The 21,917-nt window shown below is 39.2% G+C and overlaps 1 protein-coding gene across 1 annotated transcript; it reads left to right on the top strand.

Moving 5' to 3' along the window:
- The first annotated feature begins 6,740 nt into the window (after positions 1–6,740).
- LOC131353259 (lymphotoxin-alpha-like) lies at positions 6,741–13,353 on the top strand. Its single transcript, XM_058390154.1, has 4 exons — positions 6,741–7,142; positions 8,961–8,991; positions 9,104–9,184; positions 12,033–13,353. Exons 1-4 carry the CDS (start codon positions 6,942–6,944, stop codon positions 12,467–12,469), a joined length of 750 nt encoding a protein of 249 aa, XP_058246137.1. The 5' UTR covers positions 6,741–6,941; the 3' UTR covers positions 12,470–13,353.
- The last annotated feature ends 8,564 nt before the right edge of the window (positions 13,354–21,917 follow it).

The following is a 21,917-nucleotide window of genomic DNA, read 5'->3' as shown; positions in this document are numbered from 1 at the left end:
GTCCAACATCATTGTGTGACCTCACAAATGCGCTTCTGGAAGAATGGTCAAAAATTCCCATAAACACACTCCTAAACCTTGTGGACAGCCTTCCCAGAAGAGTTGAAGCTGTTATAGCTGCAAAGGGTGGACCGACGTCATATTGAACCCTATGGATTAGGAATGGGATGTCACTTAAGTTCATATGCGAGTCAAGGCAGGTGAGCGAATACTTTTGGCAATATAGTGTATAAGCCTTTAATGGTATTAATACAGAAGTTTCACCATGTAGAGAAGACACTGTCTGCCAAGGATGGAGGAAAAGCATGATCAGCAGCTAGTGTGGCATGGGTGAACAGAGACTGAAAGCAAAATTTAGCTCTTAAACTGAGCCCAAATTCCAAGAAAACTTTTGACAAGCACATTCCTGGTATAGGGTAAAACTGAAAACTGGACTGGAGAATGAACAAGGGCCTTCAGTGATTCCAGCTGGGCAGAGTTGGTCTCCATAACCAGTGAGGTTGGTATAGCTAACCCTCAGAGTTTCCTAGGCCTCTGTGAATACTGTTTGTACAACCTAGCATCCTTCTTGCTCCAAATAAACTCAGAGACCAGGGAATCCACCTCCTTATAAAAAGGTCTGAGGAAGAAAAATTGGTACCGGTAGGAGAACCGTGGAAAAATATTCATTTTAACCAAATTGAGACGTGCTACCAAAGATAGCTTGAGCAGATTGAGGACCAGCATTCAGAATCTTCTCCAGCTCTGTGAAGAACTTGGTTCCAACCTTGAAATAGATTAACTTGAATAATAAGAAGACATGGAGGCTCACCATCCTTGCCTAGAGCATAAAATACGATGGGCCCGGCCCAGTATGGGTTTATCATCAGGTTTGAGCAGGTTGGGTGTTGTGTCTCATCAACATCCCAACAGAGTCTGTTCTCACTAATGCATTTAAATGAATGAATAAATGAACATGTGTGTCTGGTCACTTTGATTAACATCAATCCCAACATTCATGTTCCAACATCTTGTGCAAAGCCTTCACAGAAGAGAAGAGCGGGGCTTATTGTAATGGCAGACTCCATACTCCCCCTCTGCAGGGCTGCAGCCTATTGCTCATTCTGAATCATCTTTTTCTCAATGTTCTTATTCTGATTAATATTTGTGTGTGACCTTTAGTTTGTATCTTGGATGTTAGCTTCACCCTCTGGTTGCCTGGTTTGGGGCGTGGATTGTTATATTAGTAACAGAAGCATCTGTGTTTACTGGTGGGCCTAGTAGCACCAGTGTAGTTTGACTCCACATAATAAGCCAAATAATTCTTGCCAGTGTCTTTTTGGCCTATTAATCCCATGAGGCAAATTCTTGTGTTACAGCACCTTAGTTACAATATACAACACACACACAAGCACAAAAATCTAAAATTATATCTGTATATTTACATACACATACAGTACATACAGTATATACACACACTGACAAAAATATAAGACTAAGAAGAAAGAAAAAACTTTAATATAGAATACAATAAGTCAAATTAAACATAGTAGTGCAGATATGAAACACAGTTGTGGATTTAACCATATTTACATCAGTATTTACATCATAGTACACATGTTCACCGGCAGTAGATAATAAATATGAAATACCTTGAGAGTCTAGAACATAGTGATTGTGACATAGGGACAGTGTGTTGTAGAACGAGTGAGATGGATTGTCCATGATGAAGAGCAGATTGTTCAGTGACCTCCTGTTCCTCCTCTTGAAGTCCACCACTATCTCCTTGATCTTCATCACATTTAGGAGCAGGTAATTCCTAGTGTACCAGTCAACTGCATCAGGAAACCAGCCAGCTGAGTAACACAGGACGTAAGAACCCTAGGATTAATACCATCAGAGCCTGCAGCCCTGGTGTGATCAATTTTCACCTAGTTGGCCATCATAGTCAAGTAAGAGGATGTGGTCGGTCGGCATTAGGGAGGTTGTGATCAGGGATACTCAGCAAGCCTGAGTGGTGTTGATGTGGATGTTTGTTTGGTGAAAAATGTTCCTTTGTGGGATGGCCCAGCAGGGGATCCTGTGCTGAACTTAAACACAAACGAACACTGTAAAGTGCTGACGGTCCTTCATGTTAAAGCCTGTATAAGCTTCATGCTCTTCCAACACGTCACTGATCAAGTTTACTGACCTGCAGGGTCACACTGGCTTCCTGTGTCCACCCACTGTCTTTGTGGAGACAGGCTGCCTTTGAACTGCAGAAACTGAGTGAAAGTGTGAAAAAAGATGGGATTGTGATCAAAATAACCAAGCGGGGGCAGAGCAGTGGCTCTGGAAGTGTCCTTGACATTTATATACAGACGGCCCAGTGTTCTATATTCCTGTGTAAATCATAAAACCGTCGTTGTACATGAAACCAGTCATACAGCCTACAGGGCCAGGAGCGTAAGAAGAATCAGTTTGATGACATATCTTCAAAATGTCATTAACATCATGCTAGATTAGTGTGGATTTATTCATTATAGTATCAGAGGATCAGACAAATCTGGTTTACAAAAAGGGCCATGAGTCACTTGGGCAGTTAAACAAATTCCTCTGCCCTCTGAGTGGCATAAAATACGATTGGAACAATATCTGAATACGTGGCATTTTAATCCTCGTTACACTTCACGATAACAGAAGCACAGAATTACATCATATGTCTTCCGAGTTGGCCTACATCCAATACGCCATGTTATACTACCAGGTCAGTTACGATTTAGGCAGTATGATAGACAGACGACAAATGAAAGAGGAAAAGAGGAGTGCGTTGTGAGGTCATGAGTCACCGGAACAGCTAAAGTCACCTGGGCTACAGTCTCCAGAACTATTTCAAGAACAATCTCTACTATGGTATTAATGAATCAGTTCACATATGTAATGTTACCATGGCTAACCATCAAGCCTAAAGAACTATTTTTGTAGTCACTACGACTGATCACACATAGGCGATGCTGTAACGATAACAGACGTCATGTGAGACTAGAGTTAAAGATTAAAGCCCTCTCACGAGTAGCCCGATCTCCGTCCTCACATTCTTACCAGCTCATTTGCTACCTTCTAAGGACAGAGTTCACGCCCGTGTTATCGTAGTACATCAAATACAATTCAGACCAAACTGATAACACACACCAGGAAGCTGAATAAGCCATTTACTAACATGGTAGTAGTGATATAAGATCTGGAGGCGGCAATCAAAACAGAAAGACCAGAGGTTAGGAGGAGTACATGTGGAAGGATTAAAAAGTATGCTCTGCATACTTTTCTATATATAAATGAGCACATGCCTCATTCACATCCCTATCAGCGAAGTGAAACACTTCCTTTCCCCAGATGTTGGCTGCTTTGGGGTTAAATCCAAGCAAGCTCGAGGGAAGGCAGCAATTTAATAAAGACAGTGATAAAGAGATCTTCACTGTAAACTCCAGTTCAGTTTATATACCCCCAGGGCAAATCGACACAACACTTTATTCATTAGAAACAAATTCATTAGAAATATGCAATTGATTAGAAACAGATCTTTAGTATCAACATTCCACATCAAATAACTGTTTGAACTGCTGTAGAATCAAACAACTGCAAATATTAAAAGCGTACAGATGTTCAAAAGGCACACATTAATCACCAGGGTTGAACCAACTTGGACCTGAAGGCTTCAAATGAACCACAAAACACCACCAAAAGACCTGACGAAGGTCCTACATTACCTACAGTATAAACATTCGCCCTTAAGAGTGTCCTATATTAGTCTGGTGTAAAAGACTGGCCAGAATGAAGTCATACCCATCTACAGGAACGTTCAGCTCAGATGAAACACTCTGATCAGCACATGTGTATGGAGGAGAAAGGATGAGGCTTTTAATCCATCTGAAGAACTGGTGGTGGGAGCATCACGAGACTGGTGCTTGTTAGAAAATGGTTAGATTGTGAGGATCTGGAAATACTGAAGTAACACCTGAACACCTCAAGTGAAGGCATAGGAGCGGCCATCACAAAGCCCTGATCTGAATCCTGTGGAAATCTTGACATGAAAAAGTGTGTCCAAGCACGGAGGAGGAGGAAGATGAGGAGGAGGTTGCAGAAGGTTTCCATGGGTGTGTTATTCAAGTGATGTGATTAGGTGATGGTGACAAATGCTAAAAAAGTGTGTGTAAACTTTTGGCCCAGTGAAAATCCAATCTGTTTTATTTTTAATCCTAGCATTAGTCCCACACAATGGCAGGGTCTGCTGTTTGTAGTGGATCATTTTACACAGGATGCCCTTCCTGTCACAACCCTACCATTTTTATCCAAGCTTGGGACCGGCACTGAGAGTTAAGTCTCCAGGCCACAGCAATGAGAGCATGGAATCCTGCCACTGGACCACCCTAAAGAAATCAAGCAGATTCGCTAATTGTCTCAAAACAGGAAATGTGTGCATCTGTAGAAAATTTGGATTTGGAAGGTGAACGTAAACTTTAGAAATGAGCTATTTTATAACTGATGATAAAGCAACAGGCTCTGTGCAAATATCACGAGGAGGAACTATCGCATCAGTATTGCTGATTCGTCTTGTTTCCTTTTTAGTGGCCTTCAGATACCACGCACATTGAAGCCCAGAGTTTTCGTTAAAGTGTGTGTAAAGAAGTGTGTGCGATTTTGTGGCTGAAGTAACAAGTTACAGACGGGTGCCAACGGGACGAGTTGTGGCCAGCTTCGTAGTTACCGTGCCAACTCCAGATGCGTCATCTGGCATGCTGGAACCTGCTAGGGAAGACTTTTGGAAATCTGAATGTTCGCACTCTGTTTGCCCCACAATTTTGTGCAACTGCTATTTGGAGCAAGAGAACGTACAGGAAGAAGAGGAAGAGGATTCAGTGCTAGCTAATCGGGGTCACATCCACACCATACATTCAGAGAAGAGGTTTTAGCTTTCAGTTCACGCTTCTTGTTAGTAAGAGTTTAGTCTAACAAGGGCTTCCTCTTTGCTGTAGCGTTTGCTCTGCATAGTTTCATTTTTGTCCTATTACGCAACCAGCACTGTTCATTCAACGCGCAATCCAAAACTAGGCCACACTTCCTCTTTATATTGTCTTGTATTTTGACTTTATGCTACTGGTAACAATAAAGCGTACTTTAATACCATCTTTTATGCTTATGTGCAACTTTCGTATTATCTCTCGTAGGTTTTTTTTTTTTTGTTCTTCCCCATTTCATTTCACACACCAGTCACGTGACTGGCTACCAGACGGGGAGGGTGAGTGAGGCTGTCATTCGGTTCCTCTAAGATGACTGACGTGAAGTCGTCCGTCCATCTGCGTCTTTTTTACCTATTACATCCTTCTAACGCGCTCGAAAGAAAGTGCTTATTCGTCCTCTTGCGCATACTCCAGCTCACAGAAACCTATGATTGGCTGGAGTTCCTGTGATTGACAACTCAGAGAGAGAGAGAGAGACTAACCCCTTCCATTTCAGCTTCTTTCCTCTGTGCAGGTCAAAAGCAGAATAATAAGAATCATTTAAAAACCCTCCCCACCTTCGTCACGTCACGTCATGTCACGTCAATGGGGGAGTGTGGTAGCTTAGTGAGTTCAAATTCCAGGTCCACCAAGTGTCCACCTTGAGCAAGGCCCTTAACCCTGAATTGCTCAGCTGTATTAAATTAGGTAAAAAAAAGAAAGAAAAAAAGTAAGTCGCTCTGGATAAGGGAGTCTGCCAAATGCTGTAAATGTAAAATGAAATGATCTGACCGGGCCAGCCGAGTAAATCTGAATGGACTTTGATTTGTTAGTGTTTTTCTGCCAGGCCCTGTACCGATGATTTCAAGCCAGAACAAAAACAAAAGGATTGAGTAATAATAGTTATTATTTGTTATACTGTATTATCTTCAACATTACCAGTCATGTAAAGTCAGGAGTACGGTAACTGCTTGCCTGTAATTTGCCCCAGGGGTAAATGATTAATTAAGCCATGGTGTAAAGCAGGTAATACCTGTCGATTTGCAAAGCCCTCTCGTCACCCTTCTCACCTGAGCTCTCCAGAATGCATAGTAGTGTTTTTTTTTTCGAAATTGTTTTTAGATGACTGTGTGCCCTGCAACAGGTTCAGTAAAGGACCTAGGTGGGGATTTTACCCCCAAGGTCCAGGTGTAGAACGTGGGAATGCTCGGAACACGTTCAAGAGTAGCTTGGATGAATCACTGGCCTCTAGGGGTCTGGATCTCAGTGACGCTGAGCTCGGCACCGGCTTGTGATTGAGAGTCCGCAGTTCTGCAGCTCGTAGATGAGAGAGAAGCTCAGAAGAAAACACAGGCCAGACCTGTTAGAAGACTCTGCTAACTCTGTACCACTTTGTACCACTGTGTACACCAGAAAAGCACCACAGATGCACCGGACCTTGAGGTTGGTCTGCTCCTGTCAGCCACAGGCACAGCACTGACCACAAAACTGTGAAAAATGTAAATAAATAACTACATAAATATCAGTGTGTGAACTCTAAACACTTTCTGTGGCGAGGGTTTCTGCCATTATTGATGTTTGAGATAATCTGAAGCTTTTTAAAGTTTCATGGTGGTTGCATCACTGCTGAGTCATGTTTTATTTCGCTTAGGAGATTTCTGCCTCAAGAGTGAAAAAAAAATTGGCCGGTGGCCCAGTCTGAAGTTATTGTGTGTGTGTGCGCGCGCGTGTGTGTGTGTGTTATGTGGGCTGAGCAGGAAGCGCAGAGCAATTAAAGCCACATGTGTTGGAGAGAGAGAGAGAGAGACAGAGAGAGAGAGAGAGAGAGAGAGAGACGCGTGCGTGTTTTAAGTGAACGTGAATTTGTTTTGAGGCGTCGGGGAGGAAGAAAAAAACCCACGCCATTATAAATAGCCTAGCGGCGCGTGAGGAGAGGATGTGAGATTCGGTGTGCTTTTCGGTGAGCTGGATATCTAACGAGAGAGCATGGAATTGAAAGACGAGCGCGCGGAAGGTCTCGAGCTGCGCGAGGCGTACACGATGCTCATGGAGACGGACGCGATCGTGCGCAACCACCGGACCCTCCGGCGCGAGTTATGCATCAGCCGCATGGTCATTTTCATCCTGCTGATCGCCTGCACGGTTTTCTGCGCCATCCTCTACCTTCAACAGGTTCCTAATGGCAAGGTGGGATTCTTATTTATTTACAAATTTACCGATTAATTCATTCATTAACTCTTCATTAAAAATTCATGGAGATCTGGATATTAGGAATGCCTTTCTGATTCATTGCATCTGGTCCAAACACATCATTAGATTATGCAAATAATTATAACTACTACTTCTTCTACTACTTCTTCTTCTTCTTCTTCTTCTACTACTACTACTAATAATAATTCTGCACCATTTCTCATTCACTCTCATGCAAAATGATTGAAATAGGACCTTTCATTATACACAAAGTGAGGTGTGTTATCCCTCGAGATGAGACGGATCAGATGTGACACGGATCGTCAGGCTTTACACAGACGTGTCCCGTGCCAGCTCGAGCTCGCGCGTTCTCGTCGGGGCGCAAAAAAGTATTAATTCATGCAAATATTTCTAATTTTCTACCTTTTCTCATGTTGTCCTGCTGATAAAATAATCTATAATGTTTTTTGCTTTAAATAAAAAAAAAAAAGATTTTTTTTTATTATTTACATACAAAAAAATAAGAATTAATTAATTAATTAATAAAAAAAAAATGCCTGAAAAAAAAAATGCCTGGAGGCAGAGTGAATAAGGCATTAAGGTCATGTAATGGGGGAATTTGTCTTATTTATTTACTTAGTTATTTAAAGAAAGCTTGTTTTGATTTATCGTTAATGAGTTTTTATTCACGGGTTAAAAACAGAAGCATCAAAAAGACGTGCAAACGTGTCATTTCTTCAGGGTTTGTGTTTTTGAAAGAAGAATAAAAAATTATCTGATCGTCAAATATCCGACTTTAAACCATGGCAGTTCAGGTGAGACTGTGATCAGATGATGAATGAATCTCTCTCTCTCTCTCTCTCTCTCTCTCTCTCTCTCTCTCATCCTCACACTCTTTTCCTGCTGAGCTGCAGACGTGAAAAAAGTGTGTGTGTGTTTATTAATTGAGGCAAACAATAAGCAGCTTAGTCACTGTGTATTAGGACACAGAGCAGGTGCTGCCCCGCCACCATGTTTCTGTCTCACTGACGTTGTGTTCAGGGTTTAAATAAACACTAGGAGAGGAGAAATTCCTGACAGTCTCCCATCATCTCTCTCTCTCTCTCTCTCTCTCTCTCCCTCTCTCTCCCTCTACCTGATCACCTAAACTCACATGTGTGTTGCATGTGTGCATCTTGTATTTATTCAAAATAAACCAAATCCATCCTTTAAACTCCGCGGAAAAACAGTTATGGGAAGGAAAAGTGTGAAAGTGTTTTAGAGAGTGTGAAAGAAGTACATTTAGGGAAGTGACAGAAGAAGCACAGATTTCTGTCATCCTAACCCTCACTTATCCTTTCACTGTGCTTTCACTCTCTGCTGAAACGTATGTCACACGCTTCATCCAGACGCCGATGACAGACGGACGTAAGCATCTGTCTGTTTTAGTTCTGACTCTCACACACGGAGCACTTCTTAGGAATAACAACCCCACCCTCTCTGAATACATCTTACTCCCGAGCCTTGTTGAAGTCATTAAATGAAGGCTGGTGGTCAAAAGTCTGGAGAGAAGCTAACAGTGCTGACGAATGTGCGTGTGAAAATCCGAGCTGCATCTGAAGATCCTCCCCTTCTCGCTCTGGTGTTTGCGTTGGCTTCTGTTTCATGTGCCGTTAGCTCTCGCTCAAGCTGTTTTGGCAAGCAGATTGATGTCTGAAAGATGGATGAGGGTTGACATTGTGAAAACATCCTGAAGAGGCTTTAACATGCTGTATATCAGATTCATTGCTTACATTCATCTGAAATGTTCCTGTCTTTCTTTTTTTTCCTTTACAGAATAATGACATGAGCAAGGACAAGGCAAACGGTAATCCTCAGCAGCAGGGATATTCTTTTTATCAACATTATTTTGTAAGTAAACACAGCTGAAATATTTGATCGATATCCTGGAATAACTTTGTTTTTCCGGTCTTTTCCAGAAACATTTGCAGGATACAAAGCCATCAGCCAAGAAGCTACCAAAAGAGATGTTCAGACAAATCTCGTGGCTTTCCTGAGAAGTAAAAAAAAAACACTTCTTTTATTTATTAACACTCTGTTTAACGTCCTAAACTCATGCTAGATGACCTCAGGTGACCTGCGAGAGCGTTGATCAGCGTATAAAATGGCTGGAGAGATGAAAAGAGTTGACTTGAGATGAACTGTGAGCTTGAAAAAAAAAAAACGAATCGATACCAGACACATGCGCTACGGATTCTTCTCTGGGTTTTGATAACATCGTCTCGCTAGCAACACCAAGCACTCTGCTAAGTAAACAGTGATAATTATGTGATTATGTAAGCGATAAGAGGGAGAAAGTCTAACAGGTTTAACAAGCTCGCTATTCTAATTCATTGTTCCTTTCATTCATTCTTTCGTTCATTTGAAGTAGCTAATAATTCACCAGAATAAATATAGCACTCGAAACCCAACCGCTTTATCGCACCTTCAGATCTAGTGCTTGTTTCGTATCTAAATGACATCCTGAAGGCCTAGCATGACATCCTGAAGCTCTTAGCAAGCAGAAGTGAAAATCTGTCTCTTGGAAATGTGCAGTTTCGGTGTCGCTGCAGGAGAGCTAGCGTAGTGATAGCTAGCATAGCGAGCGTGTGGTTGATTAATTGAGGTACTGCAGCGTGAGCGTCATCACACAGTGCAATCCAGCTGCTGATGAAATCTCGGGGTTTACCGCTGACTGACAGAAGTGAATGGATTGTGGTTGATGTGACTCAACACTGAACTGTCGAAGAGAGAAAGCAGCAATCACATGTAGTGTCTTGTGTGTAGTGTATAGTGTGTAGTGTATAGTGTATGGTGTGTATAGTGTGTAGTGTATAGTGTATAGTGTATGGTGTGTATAGTGTATGGTGTGTATAGTCTGTAGTGTATAGTGTACAGCATGTAGTATATAGTGTGTAGTGTATAGTGTTTAGTGTGAAGTGTATAGTGTGTAGTGTATAGTGTATGGTGTGTATAGTGTGTAGTGTATAGTGTTTAGTGTGAAGTGTATAGTGTGTAGTGTATAGTGTATGGTGTGTATAGTGTGTAGTGTATAGTGTTTAGTGTGAAGTGTATAGTGTGTAGTGTATAGTGTATGGTGTGTATAGTGTGTAGTGTATAGTGTTTAGTGTGAAGTGTATAGTGTGTAGTGTATAGTGTATGGTGTGTATAGTGTGTAGTGTATAGTGTTTAGTGTGAAGTGTATAGTGTGTAGTGTATAGTGTATGGTGTGTATAGTGTATGGTGTGTATAGTCTGTAGTATATAGTGTGTAGTGTATAGTGTACAGCATGTAGTATATAGTGTGTAGTGTATAGTGTACAGCATGTAGTATATAGTGTGTAGTGTATAGTGTACAGCATGTAGTATATAGTGTGTAGTGTATAGTGTACAGCATGTAGTATATAGTGTATAGTGTATAGTGTACAGCATGTAGTATATAGTGTGTAGTGTATAGTGTACAGCATGTAGTATATAGTGTGTAGTGTATAGTGTGTAGTGTATAGTGTATGGTGTGTATAGTGTATGGTGTGTATAGTCTGTAGTGTATAGTGTACAGCATGTAGTATATAGTGTGTAGTGTATAGTGTACAGCATGTAGTATATAGTGTGTAGTGTATAGTGTACAGCATGTAGTGTATAATGTAGTGTATAGGGTATAGTGTGTGGTGTGTATTGTATAGTGTGTAGTGTATAGTATAGTGTATAGTGTATGGTGTGTATTGTATAGTGTGTAGTGTATTGTATAGTGTATGGTGTGTATAGTGTGTAGTGTATAGTGTTTAGTGTGAAGTGTATAGTGTGTAGTGTATAGTGTATGGTGTGTATAGTGTGTAGTGTATAGTGTTTAGTGTGAAGTGTATAGTGTGTAGTGTATAGTGTATGGTGTGTATAGTGTGTAGTGTATAGTGTTTAGTGTGAAGTGTATAGTGTGTAGTGTATAGTGTATGGTGTGTATAGTGTAGTGTATAGTGTTTAGTGTGAAGTGTATAGTGTGTAGTGTATAGTGTATGGTGTGTATAGTGTATGGTGTGTATAGTCTGTAGTATATAGTGTGTAGTGTATAGTGTACAGCATGTAGTATATAGTGTGTAGTGTATAGTGTACAGCATGTAGTATATAGTGTGTAGTGTATAGTGTACAGCATGTAGTATATAGTGTGTAGTGTATAGTGTACAGCATGTAGTATATAGTGTATAGTGTATAGTGTACAGCATGTAGTATATAGTGTGTAGTGTATAGTGTACAGCATGTAGTATATAGTGTGTAGTATATAGTGTGTAGTGTATAGTGTATGGTGTGTATAGTGTGTAGTGTATAGTGTTTAGTGTGAAGTGTATAGTGTGTAGTGTATAGTGTATGGTGTGTATAGTGTGTAGTGTATAGTGTTTAGTGTGAAGTGTATAGTGTGTAGTGTATAGTGTATGGTGTGTATAGTGTGTAGTGTATAGTGTTTAGTGTGAAGTGTATAGTGTGTAGTGTATAGTGTATGGTGTGTATAGTGTGTAGTGTATAGTGTTTAGTGTGAAGTGTATAGTGTGTAGTGTATAGTGTATGGTGTGTATAGTGTGTAGTGTATAGTGTTTAGTGTGAAGTGTATAGTGTGTAGTGTATAGTGTATGGTGTGTATAGTGTATGGTGTGTATAGTTTGTAGTGTATAGTGTGTAGTGTATAGTGTGTAGTGTATAGTGTACAGCATGTAGTATATAGTGTGCAATGTATAGTGTGTAGTGAATGGTGTGTAGTGAATGGTGTGTAGTGTTATAGTGTTACATCTATGTTAGATGTAATGATGTATTGATGTATCAGTATTTTGTGTCTTTTCTGTATTTGTGTAACTCTAATGTAATCTCTTTCTTCCTGCTCCAGTCAAAACCCCGGAGTCAAACAAATCAATCCTGGAATGGGAGGCGTATCCTCCGGACGAACGCTTCAGCAACTTCACCCTGCTGGACAACGGTGAGTCTCTGGTCATCCCACGTGGGGGCTGGTACAGACTCGGCCTGCAGATAACCTACATGGAGGAATCCACCACACCCAAGGAGGGGCAGATCCATCTGGCTCACAACATCACCAGGTACTCGGACTCGTACCCTGTCTTGATCCCGGTTCTGTCTGTCTATGACACGGTTTACCAGAAGAAACCCTGGTTTAAATCCATCTTCTCCGAGGTGGTCCATGTTTTCATTAAAGGTGACAGAGTCAAAGTGGAGAGCCAGAACTGGCAGCTCATCAAAAGTGGAGGAGACATGTTGAGCAAAACCTTCCTCACCGTCCAGTTTGTTTCTGAAATCGAGGACCTGTGAGCTGTTCCACAGAAGATGATCACCATCTAACACCATCTAACACCATCACCTATACGCTAAACTAATCAAAGCTCGACTAACAGCCTTGCCAGCATCGCAGAGTGTGATCGGAACGGGTCTGACTCAATTGTACTGTGTTCTCCTTTGACTTTTCTCTGTTCTCAGCTAATATTAGGTGCTGTTCTTGTTACAGCAATCGCCTGACATGCCCCATTTAGTGTCTTTATGGTCGGCGTGGTGCTCCAGAAAGATACATTGACGGTACACTGTCACTACTATTAACATGCCCTAAGATATTAAACCCTGGTGCCACGCTAGCGTGAACTGAGCAAGATCGTAGCGTGAGTGATTGTAACAAAAACAACAACAACAAAAAAGCTGTTAAAGTATCAAGTGCAAAACAAACTTCTAGCATTATATTATACATTGCTCGATAATTTGCTGCGACTACAAGCAACACTAACAGGATAAAAACTAAATGCTAAACTAAATTTTAGATCCAGGTTTTAAAGGAACGTTGGGAATCTTGTAACAAAGCTACGTAACAAAGCTACATATGTGTGTATATGTATATATATATAGATCATCTCGTGACAAAGAAAGCGCTAACACGGGAAGCGCAGCCTGTTGCACTAGCTGAACGCCAAGCTCAGGGTGTGTGTGTGTTTGTGTAAAAATCAGTAAGTTGTGTAAAGTGGTCACAGGATTTACATCAAAATGGATTAGGCTAGGAAGCTAGATAGCTGGACTGTTAGATGCTAGCTTAGTTGCTAGCTGCAGAATTCCAATGTTCATGTTTAGGGAACTTTGTTTTGGGAATATAGGAACAGGAATACTGTCAGAGAGAACGTTTTTTAACTCAAACAATGTCACAGCGATGGGCACGCCCTTTTGGGCGTGACAAACAAACCTGCTTCAGGTTTTTAACTATAGACGAATGAACAAAATCAGTATTAATCCGTCTATTGTATTTTTTCTAGCACTTTATTTTATTTTATTTTTGGGTTGGGAACATCGAAAGAAATCTGAGACGGGTAAACGACATTTTCCACGCATGCTTAAGGTGTTTTTTTTTTTTTTTGTATTTATTTTTGCTGGAATTACTTGCTAAAATTCCGAAAAAATTCCTTTTTTAAATTTTTTTTAAATTTATAGTTGTTTTTTTTACTCTGGAGTGTATGTTTTAAGGGGAAAAGGTGGATTTATGTCATGTGGTGCAACCGATCCGATCTAGACAAGCTACGTTTCAGCCGGTGCAACATCCTGCAGCAATAAAAAAATAAAAAAATAAATAAACAAACACATACAAATATATATTCTCAGGAAATAGTCATAAAGAGCTCTAGAAATAATATCTTTTTTTTCCCCCCTGAGCCACATTAAAATAAATATATTTTGCTAGGATAAAATCGCTCTTTCTGCGTCCATGTGAAAATGCACTCACTGTAAAAAAAAAAAAAAGTTGAATATATATATAAAAATATTTATAATCCGATGTAAGATCGTAATATTCTAGAGCTGTACAAGCTTTTTATTATTTTGTATTTTTTTTCTTTACGTTACTGTATATTTATGCGAGTCTCTTTTCTGTAGTTTTCTGTAGTGTTTATATCTTTGCAGTGTTTTGGAATCTGATTGAATTTGCTTGTTTGTGTTTTTTTCTTTATTTTCAAGTGAAAGAAATTTCAGGAATGTATAAAAACATGGACAAATAATATCCTGACGTTTTTTTTTGTGTGTTTTTTTAACTTTTATTTGATGGAAGCTGATGTTTAAGGAGAAAGAGTTTGTATGCTTTCTGTTAAATAAATAAAAAGCAAAAAACATTCATTTTTTCTGTTTTTTTTTTAAATAAATTAATTTTTGTATTATTTTTCTGGATGAAGCTCGGCTTGTGGTTCACCAGCAGGGATCGTGTGTCATGCTGGGGTTTCTTTCTTTCTTTCTTTTTCTCAAATTTTCATTTGTCAGCAAAGAAAACAAAACACTGTTTGCTTCTTCAGTCAGTATTTTCTAGCCCTTTAGAGAGACAATATAAATAACTTTTCAAAATACAAAATTATAATTATAGTAATAATAATAATACTTTTTCAGATTTAAATATTAGCATCATTTTTTCATACATCACAAAATTACTTAAATTTTTTTTTCCAATATTAAAAATTAATAAAATAAACTTGTATTTTCTCCAGCAAAAATAAAAAAATAAAACAACCTAAACATTTCAATGTGGTATTAAACATTTTCAGCAACAAAATCTAAAGACTTTTTACACTCTCTCAATTTCAGGCCATTATATATATATATATATATATATATATATATATATATATATATATATATATATATATATATAAATGTATTTGATTTGTATGTTCTCCAGTAAAAAGGTTCAAAAAGCAAAAAAACATTAACAAATAATAATAATAAAACAACGTAAACATGTCGATGTGATGTTAAACATCATCAACACCAAAATCTAAAGACTTTTAAAAACAACAGAAGTTTGAAAATGTCTCTATTTCAGGCTTTGGAAATTTAACTTAAGGATCCAGCTAATACAATTTCACGTAAAGACAAAAAAAAACGAAGCTGTTCAAAATTCAAGTAGAAAAAAAAAAGTTCTGATTTTATTCCAGAACAAACTTCAGAACCCAGTGCGTCTGTTCAGATTGTGAGCTAAAAGGTTTTTCAAACACCTTTTTTTTGCATGTTTTTTTCCTCAACATTTGCTCTGCAGCTAGTATACGGAATATTTTGCGCTGTTTTAGCTCCTCGAAATCGGTGAAATGCGTGTCACGTGACCCGTATCGGCCCAAATCCACCGAAAATCCGCTTCGTTTTGAAAAGTCCTGAAAATCTCAGAATTACATGGAGATCGCTTGAGTTTGCATTCGTTCCTGCCATGGTGATGTCGTATACTCCCAGAGAGGCCGACTTTCCTGCTCTCTGACCCCAACTGCCAAAAATGTAAAGAAAGAATTTCACTGTGCCGTAATGTATATATGACAAAAATAAAGACTTCTTCTTCTTTCAGCTTGCTTCAGAAAAAAATGTGGACACTTTAGAGCTAGTGCTAATTCAATAGAAACCTATCAGTTCCTCAGGAGCTCTTGTTTGCAGAATTCTTCGTGATTTTGAAACTGTTGTAGAAAGGACATTATTTCCTGTCCAATGTCACCCAGATGAGGATGAGGTTCCCTTCTGAGCCTGGGTTCCTCTCAATGGTTTCTTCTTCAGATCATCTCATCTCCACTGTCACCTCATGAGGCTTCTCATTAGGGATAAATGTTAGAGATAAACAGTAACTTTAAACTTCATGTTCATTGTGAAAACCGCTATACAAATAAATTAGATTGAAAAAAAAGAGACTTTAACTGCTCCTGTGGTCTGTTTTTACTGTAGTCTTGTTTTGCACAGAGGACAAAGAGCACTTGATAAGATCAGATAATCAGCCCCATCAGACAAGATTAGACCAGAAGGAGCTGCATTACGATATTGGTTTCTACCGGGAGCTGATGGAAAGCTCATTTTTGTCCTGACGGTAATAAAAGCATTCTGAGGATTTGATATTCCACAAGCTGTGTTTTAGGAGAATGGGGCTGATCCTGCCACATTCTTTCCCATGTACGTGTTCTCACTGTGTTCAGGTTCCTCCCAACAAAAAAAAAAAACCATGTCAGGAGGTGGACTGGCTACAGAAAATTGTGCGTGATTGTGTGTGTGTGTGTGTGAGGCATTCATTTCTTAGCCCTGAATGATGTGATTGATCAAATCGTTTTCTGTCCACGTTGGTGGGAATGTGCTGTTTCATTTAGGAAAATTTGCAGCTGCACCATTTCAAATATAAAGCCATCAAAGCTTGTTTTCTTTCCCAAAGGAGCTTTGAGTTAAAAGAAATTTGTCGGCAGACTTTCATGTCAGCTTGTGAGCGATCCAAGAGTAAGTCATGAAAATTTTCTCCATCCATGGTGTGTATTTGTTCGTGGCACCACATCAGAAGCTTCCAGTGACCCACAACACCACATCAAAGCTTTTTTCAGGCACCTTCACACCACTCGGCATCTCCCAGTCCAGTGTTTCCAGCGACTGATTTGTCTTTTCAATGTTCTTCTCTTTGCTTTTTAGCCCGCTGTCATGGTTATGGAGGTTAGGAGTAAATGTAGCAGAGATTAGGTTAAAGGTTAAGGAGAGAGACCGCGTGGACTAAACCTCAAGTGTGTGTGTGGTGATATAATACATATCATAAAAGGAAATCTGATACACTCCTAAGCTGGTCCTCTGCTCATGATACGCTTGAAAGAGATATAAAGAGTATGTGGTGTACAACTCAGGGGGCCTTTACCGTCCGGCTTGTGCCGCTGTTCTTCCACGGGTCTTCTAGAAATAATTCTTTTCCCAACAAATGTTTTTTAAGAGACTAATATGTGAAAGTTTAAATAAAACCTCGGACAAGTAGAGAGGAAAATTCTCAATAGAAATCTCTGAACTAACAGGATAAGATAAGATAAGATAAGATAAGATAAGATAAGATAAGATAAGATAAGATAAGATAAGATAAGATAAGATAAGATAAGATAAGATAAGATAAGATAAGATAAGATAAGATCATTACTCCCGAAGGAAATTCTTTTGCCCGAGACTGCTTCCGATTACACAATAAAATTCAAATAACATAACTGAAATATGCTATTATTTACAAAATGTACAAAAAAGGTGCTTGAGAATTAAGAATATTGCACATGATAAGATATTAATGTACACGTTGTAAAGAGTTTGATAGTCACCGATAGGAAAGAGCTCCTGTGGCGTTCGGTGGTTGTCCTTGGTGGTCTTAGTCTACAGCTCCGGTAGGACTGCAGAGTCGTGTGCAGGGGGTGTGACCTGTTGTCGTAGATACTGAGATTTTTCCCAGCATTCTCCTCTCAGAAACCTCAACCAGAGACTACAGATCCAGCTCCAGCTCCTCAACCAGAGACTCCAGGTCCAGCTCCAGCTCCTCAACCAGAGACTCCAGGTCCAGCTCCATCTCCTCAATTAGTGACTCCAGCTCCTCAGCTCCAGCTCCTCAACTAGTAACACTAGCTCCTCAGCTCCAGCTCCTCAACCAGAGACTCCAGCTCCTCAACCAGAGACTCCAGCTGCTCAGTTCCTCAACCAGAGACTCCAGCTCCTCAACCACAGATGCCAACCCCTCAACCAGACACTCCTGCTCCTCAGCCCCAGCTCCTCAACCAGAGACTCCAGCTTCTCAGCTCCAGCTCCTCAACACGAAACTCCAGCTCCTCAACCAGAAACTTCAACTCCAGCTCCTCAACCAGAGACTCCAGCTCCTCAACTAGGGACTCCAGCTCCTTAACCAGACACTCTGCTCCTCAACCAGAGACTCCAGCTCCAATCTGCATGACTGCCCCCACTTTCCTAATATTCCTATAATAATATTCCTTGAAAAAGAATAACAGTTACATAAAGAAAACAAAGTAGACATCTTCTAGCAGCAGTAACTGGAATCAGATAAGGACTCAGCTGTGTCGGATTCTGTAGAAATTTAGCTGATAAAGTTACAACACACATTTAACCTTCGCTCACATCTGTCTTAGAAAAGCACCGGATAAAGTTAATACCATTTTATATTTTATTTCTCACATTTCCGAGACATTCCATGACTTTTTGCTGACTTTGGATTCTGCAAGTATCTTCCAAATAAAGAGATGATGTCATGGAGAAACAGTAATGAGTCAGAAAACGGGGAGAACAGTAATGACACAATAACAGGGTCAAATATTTAACCAGAGGCAACAGGCTACTGTGTGTCTTCAATTCCATGACCTGGCCATAACAAAAGAAGAGATATTTGTTTTCTCTCTTCCAGTAATACAATCATGAATGACTGGATAAGCTTGTTTCTCACTTTTTCACAGTTTTGTTTGGATTAGAAAGGAAAGTAATATTTCAGAATCCTATTGTGTCTGTGGTATTTTACTTAAATTCTGACATCCGATGAGGCTATGTGACCGGGTCTTGAGGGAGAGGGAGAGGAAATGTGGGAGGGGCTTGGGACCACAATACATTATCAATGTAACATACAATAAAAAACATTAGATAATAATAATAATAATAATAATAATAATAATAATAATAATAATAATAATAATAATATATTTTCCCTCCTTGAGTTTTTACTTAATTCCTTAATTTAATTTTAATTTTATTCATTTATTTTTTATTTATTTTTTGCTTTTTTGCTTTTAGGTATCTCTCTCTCTCTCTCTCTTAAAAAACAGAAATAAAAAAAAAATCTGGCAACAAGGAAATTCACGTGGTTTCTGAAAAAAAAGCAAGCACATGATGATTACTCCTGAAGTGAAACCAGACACTTGACAGATTCGATTTTTATTTCCAAGCTCCTTTTATTTTAAGTGGAATTAGGAAGCCAGATTAATGCAAGCAAGGCTAATTTCAGCAGGTTAAGACTAAATGAGGTTTATTTTATCTTTACAGTATTGCGGTGTCTTTTCTTGCTTTAAATAGGAAAAACCTTGGCTTGCATAATTAACCAAATAGTTTTAACATGAACTATGCGGTGAAGTCATTGCTAAAGAATTTTTTAGCAGGAGCACATGGAGCCCTGTGTAATGTCACCCTCACCCTCAGATAAACACTGGGATGCATTGAGGAGGTGGAGAAGAGAAAAGAGATAAGGATGTGTCAAACTTGTGCAGACACAAACCCGAGTCTGTGTGGCGACAAAAACCTCTGTGACTTCCAGAGAATTTAACAGAGACATGTCCCAGATGACGACAGTATAGCGCTGAGTAACAGTCACCTGCTTCTTCAGCTCAGAGCCATTAACTATCAGCTTCTACATCACTGTGTTCCTGAGAAAGGAAGAGAGAAAGAAAGAAAGAAAGAAAGAAAGAAAGAAAGAAAGAAAGAAAGTGGGTATAGAGGGTGGAAGGAAAGAATGAAAAATGGAGAAAGAAAGAGGTCAGGGGCGTATTAGATGAGAATCTAATCTTCTTCTAATCTAATAAAGAATTGAATCTGAATCCAGGATGTTTAAAAAAAATAACCCATTGTCGTACTCAACAGAAAATCCCCAAAAAATATGTTCATAGGGATGGAGAGCTCAGGAGCAATCCAGAGAGATCAGGAGATTAAATTCCACTGAAAACTGATCCAGGATTGCGATCTTGTTATTAGATCTTTAATCACATCTGATCCAGGAGGACTTGAGGGAAGATTAAATTGTTCAAACAGTGTGAATTCTCGAGGAAAATGTCAGGACATCTGTCCACGATTTGAATCAGACACACAAAGAACCCTAATCATCTAAAAAGAACGACAGAAGAGGAAGAAAGTCAAAGTCCTGACCTTAATGGAAGCAAGCAGTTCCTGTGAGGAAAGCCAGCACCATCCCAGTGTTGAAGCTGCTCTGCACCGGACAGTGGGCTTCAACTCCTCCGAGACGTCATGCAGGAGAATCTCACCAAAGACTGAAGACTGAAAACTTCCCATACTTTCATCACACACATATCTGTAATACTGTACATGTCATAATAAATAATATGATTCCCATCTCATTTGTTTCACTTTGCTTCACTTTGTCTAATTATATTTCTACAGATGTCACTGTAGACGTCTGACGGTCTGTTCTTGGCTTCGTAGGCAAGCATGAGTGGACTGAATCAGGAAGCCAGTGAAGTTAAGTTTAAGTTGAGTTTATTTATATAGCACAATACAACAACAATCGTTGACCATTGTGGTGTACAAAAATTAGAAGATCAAACTGATAAAACACCAATCAAGACAGGAAATTTTTTTTACAGAGGAAAAAAAACACATAAGCTCAGAATGACTCAGATGTTAAAAGCCTTTTCTTAAAGAGGAGTTTTAAGTTTTAGTTTAAACAGAGATTCTGTAGGGATTATCCTAATAGATAAAGGAAGGCTGTTCCACAGTTTATGGGCAACTATGGCAAAAGCCATACGGTCTCCCTTTCTTTTAAGCCTTGATCTGGAAACCTATAAAAGTTTCTGATTTCATGATCTTAAACATCTAGCAGATATGTTAACAAGTTCAGATAAATAAGAAGGTGCCAGACCACTTAAGACCTTAAAAACAAAGAGGAAAATCTTAAACTCTATTCTAAAATAAACCGGCAACCACCGCAGAGAGAGTAAGACAGGGGTGATGTGCTCAAATTTACTGTCTGCCAGTAAGGAGTCCAGCAGCTGCGTTTTGTACTAATTGCAAGTGGTTCATATAGGAATGACCAATACTTATATAAAATGAATTGCAATAGTCCAGGCGAGAAGATATAAATGCATGAATTACTCTGTCGAACTCTTTTGACTTTGGCCAGTAGTCTCAACTGGAAAAAATATGATTTGACCACTGCATTTACCTGCTTGTCAAATAACAGGGCAATACCTAGGTTTTGAAAAAAAAGATGGTTTTACATAAGCAGCTAAGCTGCCTAACACTTGATTTAAGCTACCAGAGAAAGCTAACGGAGCAAACACAATTGCCTCAGTCTTACTCTCATTTAGGTTCAGGAAATTGGACAGGCAGTTAAAGCAGATAAACTGGCATTGTCATTTTGCTTGATGGGCACATATATTTGAGTGTCATCTGCATAAAAATGAAAAAATATTCTGTGTTTTCTAAAAATTGAGCCCAAAGGGAGGATATATAAAGAAAACAGAATGCGGGCAAGAATTGATCCTTGGGGAACCCCGCAGGTCAGATGTGCTTTGGAGGATAAACATCCATTTATATAAACAGAAAAGGTTCCATTGTTCAAATAAGATTTGAACCAGACCTTTGACACCCACACAGTACTCAAGACAAGAAATAAGAACGTCATGATCAACCATATCAAAGGCCGCACTCAAATCCAACAGCAGAAGTATTACTGAGTTCCCACAATCAACAAATAATAAAATATCATCTGACACTCTTAAAAGAGCAAATTCTGTACTGTGAAATTTTCTAAAACCAGACTGAAAAGATTCAAAAACTCCATTTGTCTCAAAAAAATGTAAAAATTGGATAGAAACTACCTTCTCAAGGATTTTAGAAATAAAAGGAAGATTAGAGATTGGCCTAAAATTTGAGAGAACTGTCACATCAAGGTTAGATTTCTTCAATAGAAGTTTAATAGTAGCATGCTTTAAATATTCTGGAACAAATCCAATGGAAAGACTCTTATTGTTGCCAAGATACAGGGCCCAACAACATCAAATTCCTGAATAAGTTGGTTACAGATGTGGTTAGGTTTAACTTCATAACCAGTTCGTGAAGAGAGTCTATCGAGATTTCAAAAGTATTAAAAGATGAGGTACAAACCAGCAAAGAGGAGGGATCATAGTTTTTAGGGGCAATAAGCTATCTAATGTCATGTATCTTGTTTGTAAAGTGAAGTGAAGGAAACATAGGCATGGGA

The sequence above is a fragment of the Hemibagrus wyckioides genome, linkage group LG05 (genome assembly GCF_019097595.1).
Source record: "Hemibagrus wyckioides isolate EC202008001 linkage group LG05, SWU_Hwy_1.0, whole genome shotgun sequence".
Classification (NCBI taxonomy): Eukaryota; Metazoa; Chordata; class Actinopteri; order Siluriformes; family Bagridae; genus Hemibagrus; species Hemibagrus wyckioides.
The sequence above is the reverse complement of the archived record's forward strand: the minus strand, read 5'-3'. Positions and strand labels throughout refer to the sequence as shown.

Bases quoted from the DNA above. Each gene is read 5' to 3' on its own strand.
- LOC131353259 (XM_058390154.1), top strand. From the start codon at position 6,942: ATGGAATTGAAAGACGAGCGCGCGGAAGGTCTCGAGCTGCGCGAGGCG. The intron at 7,143-8,960 runs GTGGGATTCTTA...TTTCCTTTACAG, and splicing joins AACAGGTTCCTAATGGCAAG to AATAATGACATGAGCAAGGA. The intron at 9,185-12,032 runs GTAAAAAAAAAA...TTCCTGCTCCAG, and splicing joins TCTCGTGGCTTTCCTGAGAA to TCAAAACCCCGGAGTCAAAC.